Source organism: Fundulus heteroclitus, chromosome 20, assembly GCF_011125445.2.
Source record: "Fundulus heteroclitus isolate FHET01 chromosome 20, MU-UCD_Fhet_4.1, whole genome shotgun sequence".
NCBI classification, from domain to species: Eukaryota; Metazoa; Chordata; class Actinopteri; order Cyprinodontiformes; family Fundulidae; genus Fundulus; species Fundulus heteroclitus.
Window position 1 is genome coordinate 26,091,402 of NC_046380.1, and position 17,501 is coordinate 26,108,902.

General features: G+C 42.0%; 1 protein-coding gene across 2 annotated transcripts in view; it reads left to right on the forward strand.

Annotated features, from left to right (window-relative positions):
- The window catches only part of LOC105939073 (retinoic acid receptor gamma-A), a 37,281-nt gene extending 20,755 nt beyond the window's left edge, over positions 1-16,526 (forward strand). For both annotated transcript variants that reach the window (XM_036151244.1, XM_036151245.1), the window contains exons 2-8: positions 9,105-9,253; positions 10,276-10,417; positions 10,588-10,751; positions 10,897-11,073; positions 11,251-11,455; positions 11,601-11,759; positions 13,342-16,526. In XM_036151244.1, coding sequence (XP_036007137.1) covers positions 9,105-9,253; positions 10,276-10,417; positions 10,588-10,751; positions 10,897-11,073; positions 11,251-11,455; positions 11,601-11,759; positions 13,342-13,652 — 1,307 coding nt within the window. In that variant the 3' untranslated portion in view covers positions 13,653-16,526. The remainder of the gene's footprint in view (positions 1-9,104; positions 9,254-10,275; positions 10,418-10,587; positions 10,752-10,896; positions 11,074-11,250; positions 11,456-11,600; positions 11,760-13,341) is intronic.
- Positions 16,527-17,501: the final 975 nt, after the last annotated feature.

Consider the following 17,501-nt stretch of genomic DNA (forward strand, 5'->3'; position numbering starts at 1 on the left):
GCAGGAAGGCAGGAGAGGACAGAGGGGGGAAGAGGGTTATTAGTGAAGGTCGTGCTGGGCGGGGGAGGGAAGAAGAGGGGAGAGGGGGGGTGCCTCTGGTATTGAACTTAGAACAGCTGATGAAAGGGATTGTATCTCAGATATGCTCCATCTCCTCCCTGCTGCCGCCGCGGGAATTACTTACTCAGCATTTTTGAGGTCGAGGCACTCACAGGTTTTTTTTTTTTAGTTTTTTTTTTTACGCTTATGATTCAGCCACCCAAACAATGACAAGTAAATTTTTTAAAAGAACATATGAGTTTTTGTAAAAAACATCTGATACCGTTTTATTTAGATCGCCTTTTCAAACAGACTTGGTCAAGTTGTTGGTTGTTTGTTTCGTGACTTGTTTAACATTTCCCCCCCCAGTGTTTCCTCCCCATATCTCATCACCAAGTTTGTGGATGTTGTTGCACTCTGAGTCACACGGAAAGCCGTCCCACACTGTCCGACTGACCCACGCCACACACACACACACATTTTCTCACATTCCTCTGTACGCTGCAGAACATTTTGTGGTCCGAGATGTTAGACAGAAGTTGAATTTGTCACCAGAATGAACTTTTAGCTTTTTGTTTTTTTGGCAAAAAAAGAAACATTCAACTCGAGTACATTTGTTCAGATGTGGAAACAAAATCCAGCATTGAGAAAGACCAGATAACTATGTATTAGGAGCCTTGGACACTGCAAAAACAAAACTAAAAATAAGTCAAATCTTCTTTAAATGAGTGTATTTGTCCTTGATTTGAGCAGGTAAATAAGATGATTTGCCAATGGAATGAGATTTTTACACTTAAATTAGGAACAACTCATCTCCGTCATCTTATTTAGAGTGTAGTATTTATAATTATCTTATTTTAGGGGTCAAAAATACTCATTCCATTGGCAGATCATCTTATTTATGTGCTCAAATCAAGGACAAATTCACTAATTTCAAGAAAATTTGACTTATTTTTAGTTCTTTTTTGCAGTGCAGTCAGTGCATGGCTCCTTTTTTTACCAACAGGTTGACGTTTCCCGAGGTTGGAGCACACAGAGGGATCTTCAACCTTTTCCACGTGATCTCTGTGAATCAGTCGTGGCTCCATTTTTCCGTTCTTCTCTCTTCAGCTCATCCCAGAAGTTTTCTGTAGGATTCAGTCAAATGGTTGAGTTTGTGTCTGGTGAACTTATTTCTGGTTTCTGTATCTTTTATTTCGATTAAAGACCCCTCGTAAGCGTGACCACATTCACAATAAGCATTGACAGACCATCAGAGTTTTATTTAAACACGTAATTCTCAGCCAAAGAGTTCATAATGGCGTGCGGGGGGATTTGAAAAAGGGAAACAGGCCCACAGCATCACAGATCAGCCACCTGACTCAACACAGTGGGCATTCGGTGGTTCTTCACATGTTCATCCTTTGTTTTACGTCAAGCCCACCCGAATTGCTTGTCCTTAAAAAAAAAATCCCATCAACCATAGCTTCACCTGACCAAACCATTGAGTTCCAGTTAACGTTTGTTTAGCAAACTCCCCGTGTTTACAGTCGTGATGGTCGGACGGCGACGACATTTTCCTGGCATGCCTCCCAAACAGCCGGTTGGCACGCACCGGCATGATGTCTTAGCCGTGGTCACGTAGATTTGGTGACGCCAAGACGCCGCATCCCGCTGCGTTTGTTCATACTGCCTCTGTTCTTACCTTTCCCAGAATCAAAATCCTTGATTGTCCTCCTTGATTTGGTATGGCTGAGAGAAATGTTTACGTCCAAGGGAAACAATGGGTCACAGAGTGATTAACGTGTTCCTGTACCCAGATCAGTTTTAATATATTAGAAGAAAAACGTTCACATTTATTTGTATTTGATTTTGTAGAAGAAAAACTTTCTTGATTTGGTATTTTTCCCTACTTATTGAACTCTTAACTCTTCACTGCAAAAACAGATCTAAAAATAAGTAAAATGTTCTTAAAGTTAGTGTTTTAATCCTTGATTTGAGCAGGTAAATAACATTATCTGCCAACAGAATGAGTATTTCTACCTCTAAAATAAGATAATTAGACATCCTGCACTTAAAATAAGCAGATGGAGATGAATTGTTCCTATTTTAAGTGTAAAAATCTTACTCCATTGGCAAATCATCTTATTTATACCTGCTCAAATCAAGGACAAATACACTCGTTTTAAAGAATATTTTACTTATTTCTAGTTCCGTTTTTACAGTGGATCCATGTTATGATATGGTTTTATGTATCACAGTTTGTTTGTCCTCTCTGCAAATTTTTAATGTTTATACTGTCTTTTATTTTGCATTTTTAATGTCTACATGGCGAAAATGCAGTTTAATTTGCCATCATCTTTTGACGCATTCGTTAATATAAAATTACCATTTTGAAACACAGAAGGGAACTAGATTGCGTTTTATCTAGCTTGCTCTATCACAAAATATACATAAAATACATTCACTTTATAGAAAATCTACTCAGGCTAATCTTTAAATAAACTCCTTGTTCCGATAACCACGACTTTAATCGTAAACCTTCCTCTAGTCGGACTATAGGCAGAACCATCAGCTCGTGTTTCAGCCGCTCGGACCGGCCAAGAAGAACTCCTGTAGGATCGCTGTTTACAAGCTTTCTGGGCTTCATGCTCTGTGATCTCCGGCTGCACAATCTAAACCTCTGAAACTTCACGTCATCGTAATGTGTCACTCAAGTATTTATTCTCACGTCTTTGTTAAAGCACAAAGAAGCATTTTTTTTTTTTTTGTGGTTTTTCTCACTGAAATACCAGAACTATTATTCATCCAGGAGCCAAATGGACAAATAACTTTAGGAGAAACTGAAGGTGTTTCCCGAATGTGGTCTGCAGCTCACCTCAGTACATGTTTGAGTTTCACTAGAAATATGCGCAGGGGGAAAAAACTTGTTTGCGCAAGAGCACTGTTGATCCATTTATGTTCAACAAAGCATATCAAATAAAGGTAACAAAGTTTTGTTTGGATTTTTAAATAAGAATTGACAGACTTGCTTACTATCTCACAGTAGTCTTGAATTTCCCATCAGCACCTTTAAGCGGTTTAGTTATACTGGTATAGCGGCGCCTCCGAGCCTTTGGAGCAGAGAAACAGGCCCACAGCATCACACATCCCTCAGCATGCCTAACAGTGGGCTTCAAGTGCTTTGTTGCTGAAATGCTCAGGTCTCGTCTAATGAAACTCCGCAGTTCAAGTTAACCTGGGAGAATTCAGCAAACTCCACATGTTTCTGTCTGTTGATGGTCGGGTGGAAAAAAACACAGCTTTCTGGCGTGCCTCTTAAACAACTTCCACGCGCAGGTAGCATCTAATGGTTGTTGTAGAGATTTGCTGAGAAGCCATTTTTGCTGATACTTTTTTATCCTCAACGTTATCCACCCATCGGTGCACAGCGGCAAGTTAAATTTTGCTTTGGCACCTTCTTTGTCACAAGGTTGCGTACTAATGTGCAACGGTGGTAATGTGCCAGGTCTAAGCCAGCAGCTCTTTACCCGTTGCCATTTCCTGAACCATGAAGATGAACATGGCAACAAGATTGCCTTTAATCAAATCAAGTGTTCGCCTCTCTCTATTATTTTAATGAACTTCTGTGACTTCTGGGCCTTCATATTTATAGCAAAGGGACAAAGGAAGTCCCTGGTTAGAGTTACCGGACAAGAGTTACTACCCTGATCAACTTGAAAAAGTACATACGAAAAAAAGTTTTGTTTCACTTAATATATATATATATATATATATATATATATATATATATATATATATATATATATATATATATATATATATATATATGTAAGGTTTGAATAGCTTTTGATTTTATTCATAGAATAAATGCAATTGCAGGTTTGAACCGTTATTTTAAGGTTGAGCCTTTGAGCTAACGCATTAAGTCTTTTATTTTCCCCTTCAGACTTTGAAAAACAGTTCTCTAGACTAATTTCTTGATTTCGCCGCGTCTCTCCGTCCCGTGAGCTGAGGATAAGGAAGGTGTCTGCTTTCCGAGGGGCCTCTGTTGTCTAAACAGGGATGTGCTGATCCGACAACAACCACGGAGGAAACGGCAGAGGAAAGAGATAGAGGCAGACGCATGGAAGTGAAGCTTCATGCTGCAGGAATGCTGCATGGGATTTGTTACGTGTTTGGGTTGCAGCTACGATTTAAATGAAGCTTAGAGGAAATCTAAAATATGCTGCGTGACGGGTAGTTTCGCTGCATGTGAAGCTCTTTTAAGGGAGCTGGCCGGCTGCGGGAATTCACACGAGTCCTGTTGTCTCCTGTGCGCGCTGATTGATGGAGTGACGCACTGAGGGGTGAGTTGTAGGTTAGGAAGAGAGAGGCATTTTTTTTTTGTGTTGTTTTCGAGGCTGAGTTCAGTTCAGGGTGATGACAGCTGCTGACAGTTCTTGGCTCCTCGCCCTCTTTCTCCACGCCAGGTAAAATACCCCCTCTCTCTCTCTTCTCACCACGCTCAGACTGTGTCAGTCAGTAGCTCTCCCCTGGCGCCAGATGCAGCCTCTCCGCTTCAATGGGAGCTTCTTTCTTTTTTCCTCACTGCTTTTTTTTTCGCAGGGCCACTTTTACACTGTCAGTGTTACTATATAAACAGAAGGCAGTGGTCGGGTTACAGTGCAGCTCACCTGCAAACCCCCCAACGTACTCCAAACTGAGCTGCCTGAGACATGATACCCATCAAAACATCATTTTTCTCGTCAAAAGTCAAATGCATAAAAAAACATTTTAGAGGATGCAGCATTTTCTTTTTCAGGTAAATTTGTAAATAGCAAGCGTTTTACACATCTTTACTGATAACGATTAGTTTAACGTCTGGAAACAGTGCAACGCATCTGTCCAAATTATCCAAACTTGAAGGGGTTCTTTGCTCCCGGCTTATTGGATTAAAATATAATAAAGATAATCAATTGAGGTTCATAAAACACAAATTAAAGACTTAATACATCCATCTGATAAGGGTGAAAACACAAACCTTGAGTCAAAGCAGTAAAAAAATATATATTTTACTGTCTTTTTCAGTCCTCCTGGGTAAATAAAAACACTGGAACTCCACTTTGGCGCTGTGTTTTTGCAGTGATGAGTAGACTTATTCTTCTTTCAAACATGATTTGTGCAATGGCGTCCAAATACTTTCAGCTTTGGCCTCATCTGACACAACTACATCCTCCGAGTAGTCTTTTCTGCGGCTCTCTGAAAGCTCCTTGGTTTTTGGAGCTCTCTCTTGATTATTCTTTTGACTCTGTCAGAAATCTTCTGAGCGGCACCTTGGCTGGAGGCCGTCACTTCAGGATTATGGCTGCAACTGCGCTCGCTGAAACATTCAGAAATTTTGACAAAATGAGTCTGTAATAGATTCAATTACCGAGTTTTCTAACGGAAATACTTTTTTATATAAAAATGCTTGGCTTCACCGGTCATGTGAAATACTTTGGTAATTAGAAACATTTCTTAAACGCATTTATTTCATGAAGCAAATAAGTAAATGTAACTCAATAAATGTATTTCTGTTAAATTTTTCTGTAATATCATGCTTCTGCAATAAAAAAAATTAATCTCCTTTTAAGCCTTTTTTCCACATGCCTACCAAGGATGCTAACAAGTGTGGACGGTACTGAATCTTTTATCAAAATTCAGGTGTTGTCATGAATCTGTCAGCATTGTTTGAAATGATCTCCTTTTACGATGCTTCATAGGATGGAGTGTTGAGTCAGGAGATTCTGAGTACTGCATTAGTTTTTTTTTTTTTGTTTTTTTTTTTTTTTTTTTGCAGCTTTACGCTTTGCAGAGAGGACAAAAGAAGTCAAAACTGAAACAGTAAATCCAAGACAAAAAAGCTATGCTCTGCACCTGTGTTGTTTGAATACAGAAGTGATTATTAAATAGCTCTTCCTCAAAGCAGATGTAGTCTGGTGTTGCAGGAGAAGCTGAAAACCTGTATTTATTTTGAATGAATGAATCCTGACATTAATGTCTGTAAAGGTCTCTTTGAGACACAGAACCAAGAGAAAATGTCTAAATGATGCAGATGGGGCTCTGAGGAACTATTGGCTGCTAATGAGCTGTGATCCCAGTTGGTGTGTTTTGGTTTCCTTGTGCAGAAGAAGAAGCCCGGAGAGGGAAGCGTTCATCCTGGACAGTCGTGTACAAACTTGCGGATTACTTTGTTGCGTCTTACAAAATACCTGCAGCCGTCGGTTTAAAAACAGCTTATTACGTTACGGGGATTATTTTCACAGATAGCGGGTTTGTTGTGGAAAACAGCAGCCTTGCTGAAAGCTTGCGGACTTCGCAGCTCAAACGTATTTGATATCCAACGGCGTTCGAGGGGAATGAGTTGGTAAATTACACCAGCCCCAGCCAGGCCGCTGTTGATCTGGACATTTTTAAAACACATTCGTGCACATTTGTGAGGTTTATAGGCAGCTGTGGATCATTAGCAGCGGCCTTCTCGAGTCAAGGTCAAAGTTAAATAGTCAGGGTTTTATTTAACCTCCCGTCCACTGAGAAGTTTCTGTCCTCGGGCTCACCTCCCGCTTTCCCTTTCTTTCTCTTTTCATTTTTCCCCTCTCTGTTTTTATTAGATAATTCCTTTGTGCCTCTCTTGGTTTGAAACCTTACCACTCTTGTTAATGACGAGCCGGGGGTTCAGGTTGGGGTTGCTGCCGTGGGGTGAGGGCCACATTTGGTTCAGTCCTGTGCTGTCCATTGAAGGTGACAAGGAGGGGCTGTGACTTTGGAGTGTTTGACCCCCAGATTCTTTATTTTTACTAGGAAGTGTTCCAAGGATGGAGCCGTTGATGTGAATAGCGGCCCAAGGTGACTGGATCCCAATAAAGAGGCCATCACCCTGGCCGGGGCCCCCTTCCCATCCGAGACACAACCTTTATTGGGCTGGTTATGAGCCTGGGCAACTATTAAACCCTGTCCAGCCAGCACTGAGGAATTTAGGGCCAGGAAACAGGGGGTGGGGGTAAGGGTGGGCTCCAGGAGGTGAAGTTGGGGTGACTGAAGGTGAAAGTTGAAAGGCACATTTGATCAGAGGTTTTGTATGTTTGTATGTTTCTTATACCAACATTTGCAAAGTTGCGACCTGCTGATCTGCTCCTTCTCTTTAAACATTAGAGTGTCTAAACAATATTTTTAATAGTAAAACAAAACAATTGCATATATATATATATATATATATATATATATATATATATATATATATATATATATATATATATATATATATATATACTGACGATTTTCCTTTGACTCCGTTCGCTGATATTTCTGATGTTTTTTTCCACTCTTCATTTTATGTATCCAACACATCAACCAACAGGATGTATGCCGGATCACTTTCACTGAGTTTAATAAAATTTGGGGAAATGTTTTGGAAAAATGCCTCAAACAATGCATAAATCTTGAGATTGTGTCATTTATTGACACATTCAAAACTGCTCCCTTTATCAAGAAACATGCTGCCCATTTCCTCCATTGTATGTGTCATCGTCTCTTGGGGAAAAAAATGAGAATCAGAAGCTCAAAGAAAATTGAAAATTGGTGTCAGCCAGAAGAAGCCTGAACTCACAAGGTATCTGTAGATGAACCTAACTAAAAAATTATTACAGATTGTCTCATTTACTATTTTATCGAATTAGATTCTAACTCAGATTGTTCTTTGTTTTCACGCCTGAAAACGTAGAAGTTCAAAATTGCAGATTTTAGAGAACAGTCACCGTTACACAGCTCTGCAGGTAAACTGAACTTTGCTAATGCAAAGACAGAAATTACCAAAAAGTTGACATATCATACCTTCTTTAGCATCTCATAACAACCTTTAGCATGATTAGTGTGTTTGCTACAGCTAGCGTTGCTGGCTGTAAACCACAACCTCTGTATTCCCTGTAGAATCAGTGGACCTTTAACGAAGATTTCCAAAAACCCATCAACATTTCTCAATTAAGAATTTTGCATGCTCCAACATGGCGCTTGTATGACTAAATAACAGGTTTTGAAGTTTTAAATTAATGAAATAGCAAGTTTGAGATAATACTGTACTTCCATTGCAGCCTCCATAGGAAACACTATTTCCTGTCTAGAGGATTTTTATACTTTTGTATATATTTTGTAAATTAATGTTAAAAATGCATCACTTATGCTAAAAACAGCAAACTGAGTGTTTTTGTTTGTCGGTTGTAGATAAAAGACGGGCCGGTCAAGCCTGTTCCGGTCACCAGCTGATTTCCTTGTGCATCTCTGTTCTGTTAGTCGCCACCTCTGCATGTGCGCCTAGATTGTTGCAGTTTGTTCCCACTGTTTCTGTCGTACTACAGTCATTTAAGTGTAAGAAACCACAGCTGGATGAACTTTTGCTGCAAACGTTAAACATTGTTTGTCTTGAATCTTTTCACCGGGAGCGGTGGAAGACCCCTGCCAAAGCTATGCTGTTCTACAGTGTGAAATTTTCCTTAGCGAGACAGTGAGAGGGGACGGAGGGAGACAGCCAGGTCTCGTAAACATCCCACCTCTGTTTTTTTTTTTTTTTCGCATGGGGCTTCTGGGCTGTGGGCAGGTCTGGTCGGACGCATATGGGTGTGCACAAAAACACACGCTTGCAAAATGTTCAGATATGACTAACAAAAAAAAAAAAGTCAGCAGAGGTGTCCCACTGCAGCCCCCGCTCTCCAATAAACGGTGAAGCCAATCAAAACTCAGCTGCCAATCAGCATTTTATCAGCAGGGCCATCTGGCCATCAGCTAATTGTGTCTCTTTTAAGTCCCTGTCAATCAGCAGCGCCCCCACCCTCCTCCCTTTTCTCTTAAAAATGTCTGCTTTTGAGCTTGTTCCCTTCTGGCTCCACAGGGTGGCCAGCAGAAGGATGGGGGGGGGGGGGGGTTGATTGTTGACCACTCTCTTCTAATCAGCTGCTGCATTTGCTTTCATCATTGTTTCAAAGCCTCTGCAGATTAATGCAAACAAGATGCATCCTTATAATAGGAGACCTTTCTCCCCTTCTTTCTTTTTTTTTTCTCGTCTTGCCCTGCAGCGGTGGAGACGCAGAGCACCAGTTCAGAGGAGATGGTGCCCAGCTCCCCCTCCCCTCCTCCTCCTCCCCGGGTCTACAAGCCCTGCTTTGTGTGCCAGGACAAGTCATCTGGTTATCACTACGGAGTGAGCTCCTGTGAGGGATGCAAGGTAAATGAAGCCAGGGGTACATGGAGAGTTTACGGGACACGTGTAGAGGGGGGGGAAAAAGGGAGAAAAAGAAAAGATGAACAGCTGAGGTCAGTTTAAAAGAAACCCAGAGAGGGCCAACAGATTTGTGTTTGCTGCTGCCCCCTGGTGGATATACACTGTCACTGCATATCGCTGTTAATCACCCGGATAAATGCTGTTTTCCAGAGGTAAATCTACTTTTAAATAACCAATAAATGCCACATAGTTATTCCAGATGTATTGGCTTTTTATACCGTAAGCCATATTGGGATTTTTTCCCAAAACAAAGTTTAAACAGATTATAGTCAAATGTGAATAAACAGATTATCTGTTTGTAAATTATTGAGATACTAAAAAAAAATGTAATTAAAAATACCTCTAACACTTTATAGGGTCAACTTTAACTTTGTCTGCAGCATTCGCAGATATGCGATCTTTTGTTAGCGATTCATGTCAGGGACTAACTTAACTAATGCGTGATGACAATCAAAAAAAAAAGGCGCATCGTTTTTAAATGTATCACAAACGAAAAGTCTGAAAAGTAAGAAGTGAATCTCTATGCAACCCTTTTTATTCTGATCCCCATAAATATAATCCAGTGCAACTTCAGGAATTACCCAGTTGGAGAACAGAGTCCACCTGTATAATGAAATCTTAGTAAAAATCTAGCTGTTCTCTCGTGTTCTCAGGTGTTTGTCAGAGAACATGAGAGAACAGGACAGGTTAAAAAGACCAAGGAACACAGGATCAAGAATCAATACCCAAAAATGTCCCATAGAGTACCGTTTGATCCTCACCTGAAAATGACAAAGCTGCAAACCTACTGAGACACGACCGTCCCCCTATACTGGGGGAGGTAAGGTAAGTAAATAAATCAGAGGAGCAGGCAAGAAGACTGCTCCTCTGATTTATTTACTTACTCACTTCTCAAGTTTTAAGTTGGTGTATTTTTCCTTGTTTTTCAATGCAATGTGTTTACTTTTTTTATTTTTTTGTTTCAGGGATTTTTCCGACGGAGCATCCAGAAGAACATGGTGTACACCTGCCATCGAGACAAGAACTGTCAGATCAACAAAGTGACGCGGAACCGCTGCCAGTACTGTCGGCTGCAGAAGTGCTTCGAGGTCGGCATGTCCAAAGAAGGTCGGTGGGCTGGAAAAAAGATCTGTGGCCTTTTTTTGGACTTTCAGCTCACACCCCCACTTATTTTCACCCATTAAGTGTGCCGCACACTTCAAATTGTCTATGATCACAAATGCCCAAAGCATGTGACTAAATATCCTGCTCTGACTCCATTTTTCCTTTACTGTTAGCCGTGCGTAACGACAGGAACAAGAAGAAGAAGGACATGAAGGAGGAGGTGGTGCTGCCCGAGAACTACGAGCTCAGTGGAGAACTGGAGGAGCTTGTTAACAAAGTCAGCAAAGCTCACCAGGAGACCTTCCCGTCACTGTGCCAGCTGGGAAAATACACCACGGTGAGTTTTTCCAAACCCTTCCACGCATGGCGGCGTGTCCACGTCACTCTGCACTCAGGCTCACCGCTTTCCTATAGGCAAGACGAGCCGGACTCTGCACGGTCACACCAGAAGACAAAAAAGTGTCCCTGTTTCTCTCTCCCAGAACTCCAGCGCTGACCACAGAGTGCAGCTGGACTTGGGCCTGTGGGATAAGTTCAGTGAGCTTTCCACTAAGTGCATTATAAAGATTGTGGAGTTTGCCAAGCGACTACCAGGCTTCACCACGCTCACCATCGCTGACCAGATCACCCTCCTCAAATCTGCATGTCTGGACATCCTGGTATTGGTCCTCTCCCCGTTTTAACCAACCCTCCGCCTCCCTAATGCTTCCTCATTCATCACGCCGCTTCACGTGTCCATACAAAGAAAACATTCGCTCTTTTACGCTGAACCTTTTTTCCCGAAACGTCGCCGTGTTTCCTGCCGCGCTGTAACTCTTGCTCCTGGCCTCGCGCAGATGCTGAGGATATGCACCCGCTACACTCCGGAGCAGGACACCATGACGTTCTCCGACGGCCTGACTCTCAACAGGACCCAGATGCACAACGCCGGCTTTGGGCCCCTCACAGACCTGGTGTTCGCCTTCGCCGGGCAGCTGCTGCCTCTGGAGATGGACGACACAGAGACGGGGCTCCTCAGCGCAATCTGTCTCATCTGTGGAGGTAAAGCCGGTGACGTTGTTCAAAGTTCAAGCCGGTTTACGGCGCCTCGTTTTCTTTGCAGCTATATATCCGCTCCCGCCAGCTGTGTGTGAAGTTATTATTGTTTCCCCTCTACCCTGGAACATCCTCCCTGCTCCTCACCTAGACCGCATGGACTTGGAAGAGCCAGAGAAGGTCGACAAACTTCAGGAGCCGCTGCTGGAGGCCCTAAAGATCTACACTCGGCGCAGACGCCCGAACAAGCCTCACATGTTCCCCCGCATGCTGATGAAAGTCACGGACCTCCGAGGAATCAGCACCAAAGGTTGGGGTTCATTTTTAATAAGTGCTTCTTTTTTTTTTTAACTTTAGTAAAGTTTCTCTCTCCCAGTATCATGCTGAATGGGTATCATTTAATTTATCTGTGTGTAAGAGGTCTCCAACGTTTTGCCATGAAGTCTGTGAAAACCTTCTATTATTGACTTGTGCAAGTTAAGCAGTGAGCCTATAGAGATAAGAAGGAGAAGGTGCTCTGAAGCACTAAAAACAAAAAATGAAGTGACTCCTATTATAAAGCTAACCTTTTATATGAGTCTTTTTTTACAAGATGAACGTCAACATGGCGAAGCTGCAAGTCTTTTTGGGATGCTCGTCGTCAGGTTTAGGTCTGGATTCTGATTGGGCCTTCCTAACACACGAGTGCCTGTTTCTCAGGGCCCACTGTCCCGCATGCTTTAGGTGTCCCTGCAGCACTTTGGGACATTGTCCTGCTTTCACCTATGGTTTCCCTTCTGGCTCCTCTTTTTAAAAAAAGGCCAGATCTGTTGAGAACACAACTGATCCTGGTCCAGTCCTGTGAATAGATTCTCCTACCTGAGCTGTGGATCTCTGCAGCTCCTCCATAGTGACCACAGGCCTCTAGTCTGCTTCTCTGATTAACGCTGTCCTTTCCTGGCCTCAGTTTAGATGGGATGGCCATGTCTTGGTAGGTCTGCAGTTGTGCCATACTCCAGATGATGAGACGTTGAAAGGTTCGGATGTTGCTTTAAACCCTCCACAGCGCTCCCGCTGACTCGCCCGCTGTGTTTCTTGGACTTCATAATGCTGCTTGTTCTCTAATGTTCTCTGACATAAAAGCAGGTTTTATACTGAGATTAAATTACACACAGGGGGGACTCTATTTACCTTTTAAGTGACTCCAGGAGGCACCTGGAAAGGGGTTTGAAGGCAAATGCATGCCACACTTTTCAGATTTCTATTTGTAAAATAAATGCCAATGAGCAAAACTCATAGTAGAATTCAAGCATGTGGCTGGAACGTTACCTGACTCTGCCAGATAGATTTGCTCCGCATATCCATCTGGAAACCTTCCGTTGAAGTAATTTTGGGAAGGGGCGAAAATACTGGTTAGCTGATTGGCCTATGTTGGTGATAGACGGGCCAAATGAACCAATCAGATTCGTCGTCGCTCTGTTACGAGCGACGACGAAAACACAACCACAAGCCAAGCTACTCTTGCTGCTGCAGGTAAAGGCTCGTTAGCTCAGCAAAGAAATACTCTGTAATTCCGATAAAACTTGCTCGATAGCCACGCTAACGCTAGTTTCATCAGCTGAAACCGCCATGTTGTTTAGACTGAACTGACGCGCTTCCCGTTGCGTCACACCTCAACCCGCCTCAAAGCCAACGCTGATTGGACGTTCGTTTGGTGAACGGCTCCAAATTTTCTTCAACGGAGAGTATCCAGACTGATCTGCGAGTGAAACCTTGAAAGCTCGCGAGATCAGGATGGTCTCACGAGGCTAGCTGGAACGTGCCAAAAGGTGGAAATGTGGAAATGTTCATCATGTTTCCCCTCGAAAAAGAGAACCGCCTGTTAAACGTTCTGCTCCTCTTCCCGTCTGCAGGTGCAGAACGAGCCATCACCCTCAAGACGGAGATCCCCGGCCCCATGCCGCCTCTGATCAGGGAGATGCTGGAGAACCCGGAAGCCTTCGAGGACAGCAGCGACTCCAGCGACAGCGCCTCGGCCGCTCCCCCGGCCATCCAGGCCATCAAGCAAGAGGAGAAGTCCACGTACGAGTCGGCCTTCGAGGAGGAAGAGGAGGAGGAGGAGGACGACTACTGGGACGAGGAGAGGGAGTGGGGGGCGGACAGCGACGGCGAGCCGTGGGCGGAGGCGGCGCAGAAGAAAGCGGTGGCGGGAAAGACGCAGTGAGAAGGACGGGCGACAGACCGCTGAGCCGCACAGGAGACGCGCGCCGCCTCACAGATTTAGGCTCGTTAATGACATTTCTAGTAATCTGTACATACTGACTCCGAGGAAAACTGTTTTCAATTCAAAATAGGAAGCAAATAATCCAAGAGAAAAAGCACTACATTTCAGTGGATGAATGAGGGCACCGTTAAAAGTATCAACGTGACTTTTTTCAAAAGATATCTGAGAGCGTGACCCGGACAGAGCAGCAGGAATGGCTGGGAGGAAGGAAACGAGCTCCCCGGCTGTCTCCTATAAGGGCTATGCTTCGTTAAAGTTGACAGTACGTTACAGCAGCTGAACTCTACATGGTGTCCATGTGCCACGAATGTCTTCTCAGAATTACTTCCATTACTTCTCAGAGATTATGCAACTTAATTTCAGTGTACATTCTTCTTCTTCTTCTTTTTTTTTCTGAGCATGTTACCTTTACGCCTCATTTGTCTCTCGTTTTCTTTTTTTGGTATGTTTTTTCACTCATTCGACTCAACCCGTGAGAAGTTTGAACTTTAATCTTTTTCATTTCTGTTTTATTGGGGGGGGGGAGTGTTGTTGTTTTTTTAATAGTGATAGAGAAACAGATAGTCATGAGCAGGACTCAAACTCAAAAAAAAAAAGTCATAGTAACTTTTCAGTCATGAAACTATCTGACAGAGGATAAAATGAGAGAGATCTCCAGCCTGTGTTTTAACTCTGGTGCCAAATACGTAAAAAAATTAAAACACAAGACGTATCTTCACATGCCAACCTTTATATAAAAGTATATGAACACTTGTGCATCCCAACACCCACTTTAAATCTGCAAAGGGTGGATTTAACACCATCCCTCACTCTCAGGTTAAGTCTCTCCCAAACTAAAAAGAACAACTCGTGATGTAGCGAGTAAAAGTACCCAAACGGATATTAAAATGGATAAATAAACTCAGGTGCAAGTGTGTGTAGCGAGTGTGCAAGAAGGAGAAAAATCTAGAGTTATTACATTTGTGCCAACATCTACAATGAACTTTTTCAACAATTCAAGCACCTGTGGGGTAAAAAGAAAAATAAACATTTTTTTAAATGCCAAATATACTCTCCAGATTTGTTTTCAAGCCATATGTATGTAATAACACATTTAAAAGATAAAGCTCTGGAAAATGTGTCTTAAACTTTTGAAACCAAGATTAACATGAATGACAAGGGTTTCACAACCCATACTTGATGATCTGGACAGCTATTAATGTTTCATAAACCCTGCTGTGATTTTAGTGATATAAGGCCTTTATTTCTACATTTAATCACCTTTTAAATTAATTATGACGTATCGTCAACGTGCTCCAAACACACTGAATGGATACAGAGCCGGCCCAAGATTGTAAGGGTCCCTCAGCAGACGTGAATGTGGGAACCCACAACCCACCGGTTTAAATCGGAACTATTTTTATATCTAGAAATTAATAAACGAATAAATCTATATTTTAAATATTAAGGATTTTTTTGAATAATTTAAAATTTGAAACTTTCAGAGCGACTTTAAGAGTAGCGTCACTGTTGGGAAACATGAAGTTCTGAAATCTGCACTTGAACATGGAAAAGTCGGCAGTTATGTTACGTTGATAAAACATCATGAAAACTGGAGATATAAACTGTTAGCACTTCTATTTGTATTTCATTAAACTAGTGCCCCACATAGTGCCGTACAAACTTGTTTTAATGTAAAAAAATTTTTTTAGAGAAATCCAGTGCTGTCATGTTGCATTGCATAGTTAGCCCCACAACGATGAGCAAATCCTCTGATTTTCCGACTTGCAACTGGAATGTGTTCAACTTTGCAGAGACATCGATCCCAGATCCGCAGTTTGACTTCTGAGACGAAACAAAAACGCCACGGGTTTGCTTCTGCCTTGGGCCGGCTCTGGATACAAGAAACGGTTACTGGAGAATTTATTGGGAGTTTTGGAATAACCAGGTTGCCTGTTGAAGCACAAAATGATATTTTTAGCAAAATAAAACATATTTATTTCAGAATATGTATAAAATGAATGGAACAAATAATGAATATTTGATATAAAAAAAACAACTAGTGTTGCGTACCAACCGTTTTCAGGAAGTGCTTCATATTAAATATAAGAAAATAGTTATGATCAGATCAAAAGCCATTAAAGAGAAAGAATCAAAACTAAACTGTCAGAATTAGATTTTATTTGCTCTTGCAGGATCTAAACATTGTAACAATTCTCAAACACACACACAGTATCTGCATAGCACCAGCCAAAATAACACATTTCGTGATCTTTCCGGATAATAGCGAGTTTATTATTTCAAAATACATTCTTTGCTTGTGCTGTTTCTAGAACATGTTAGTTATCCTGAATTTGAGCCGGTGCAATAAATTAACCATGGAGGTTCCCGCCAAGGCTTCAAGCCAACAACCTTATATGCATAAACATGTAACAATATAAAAATAAAAGACCAAAGACAGATAAGTCACTTTATGTTCAGCAGAATTTTGCTTTTTCTTTCAAATAATGAAGCTGGATCAATCTCATCTCTCTAACGTTTTTGTTGTTGCTGATATATTTCTTTAATATTTTATTCCATGTTGTCCATGTGTTCAGGGAGCGACATTCTTCTTGTATGTTCTCAGTTCTCAGAACCCAAAATAGCTTTGATGACTCTGACTATTGCACACAGCTACAAACAACTCCAAAAAAACAAAAAAAAAAAACTGTGTTGAAATGTTCCTCTCACATTTCTATGAGGAGCTGAAACCATGTTTGCTTTTTTTATTGCTTACTATGAAAGGTTTTGTGATATTTCTTGTATTTTGATAAAGGCAATTTTTGTTCTCAGAAATTTCAGTGTCCAGTTGTCTCTTATTTCGGTAATGAAAAACATTTACACACATTTGCTGGCACCCCTGGTAACAATGTTTTACCAGAGGTTCAAAAATAATTTATACTCATTTGATTACTTTTATTGCAGTAGCAATAAATCTCAACTTGAAATAAATATATAACTTGAGTACAATTCTTGAGTGAAGTAAGAAAAATTCATCCATCAATCGTCTTCTGCTTATCAAAAATCAGATCAAAGGGGACAACGGGTCCAGCAGGGAAACCCAAATATCCTCCAGCTCATTCTGGGGGACCCCAAGGCTGTTGCGGGTCAGACGGGATATACAGCCCCTCTTGCAAGTTCTGGGTCTTATACCCCAAACCACCTCATCTGGTTCCTTTCGATGGGGAGAAGCAGCGGCTCTACTTTCAGCCCTCAGATGACAGAGCTCTTCACCTAATCTCTAATAGGATGAGGCTGGCCTCCCTATAGAGGAAGATCTTGCTCTTTCGGTCATGACCATACAAGAGAGCTTTGCTTTTTGGCTCAGCGCTTTCTTCACCACAGCAGCGAGGCAGTCCACATTACTGCAGGCAACGCCCCAATACGTCCGTCCATCTCTCCCACCATCACTAGTGGACAAGACACCAAGATACTTAAACTCCTTTGCTTAAGGCAGAAACTGACCCCCGATCCGGAGGGGCCGATCCCCTGTCTTCGGGTCGAGGACCATGGCCTCAAATTTAAAGAAGGTGATGCTCATCCTGGCCGCCTTACGCTCAGGCTCGACTTTTAGCCACGAATGCCGTCGCAGCTCTTCATTTGGGCATACAAGGGTTGGGTAGCCCTTAAAAGTCCCCTCATACTGGCGCAGCACTCACAACAAAAAACCTCAGGAGAAATGGTCATAAGCCCCCAGAAACAAACCGAGCTAAAAAAAATAAAAATGTTTGTATTCAGTTGTTGGTTCCTAGGAATCTGTTTTAGTTGACA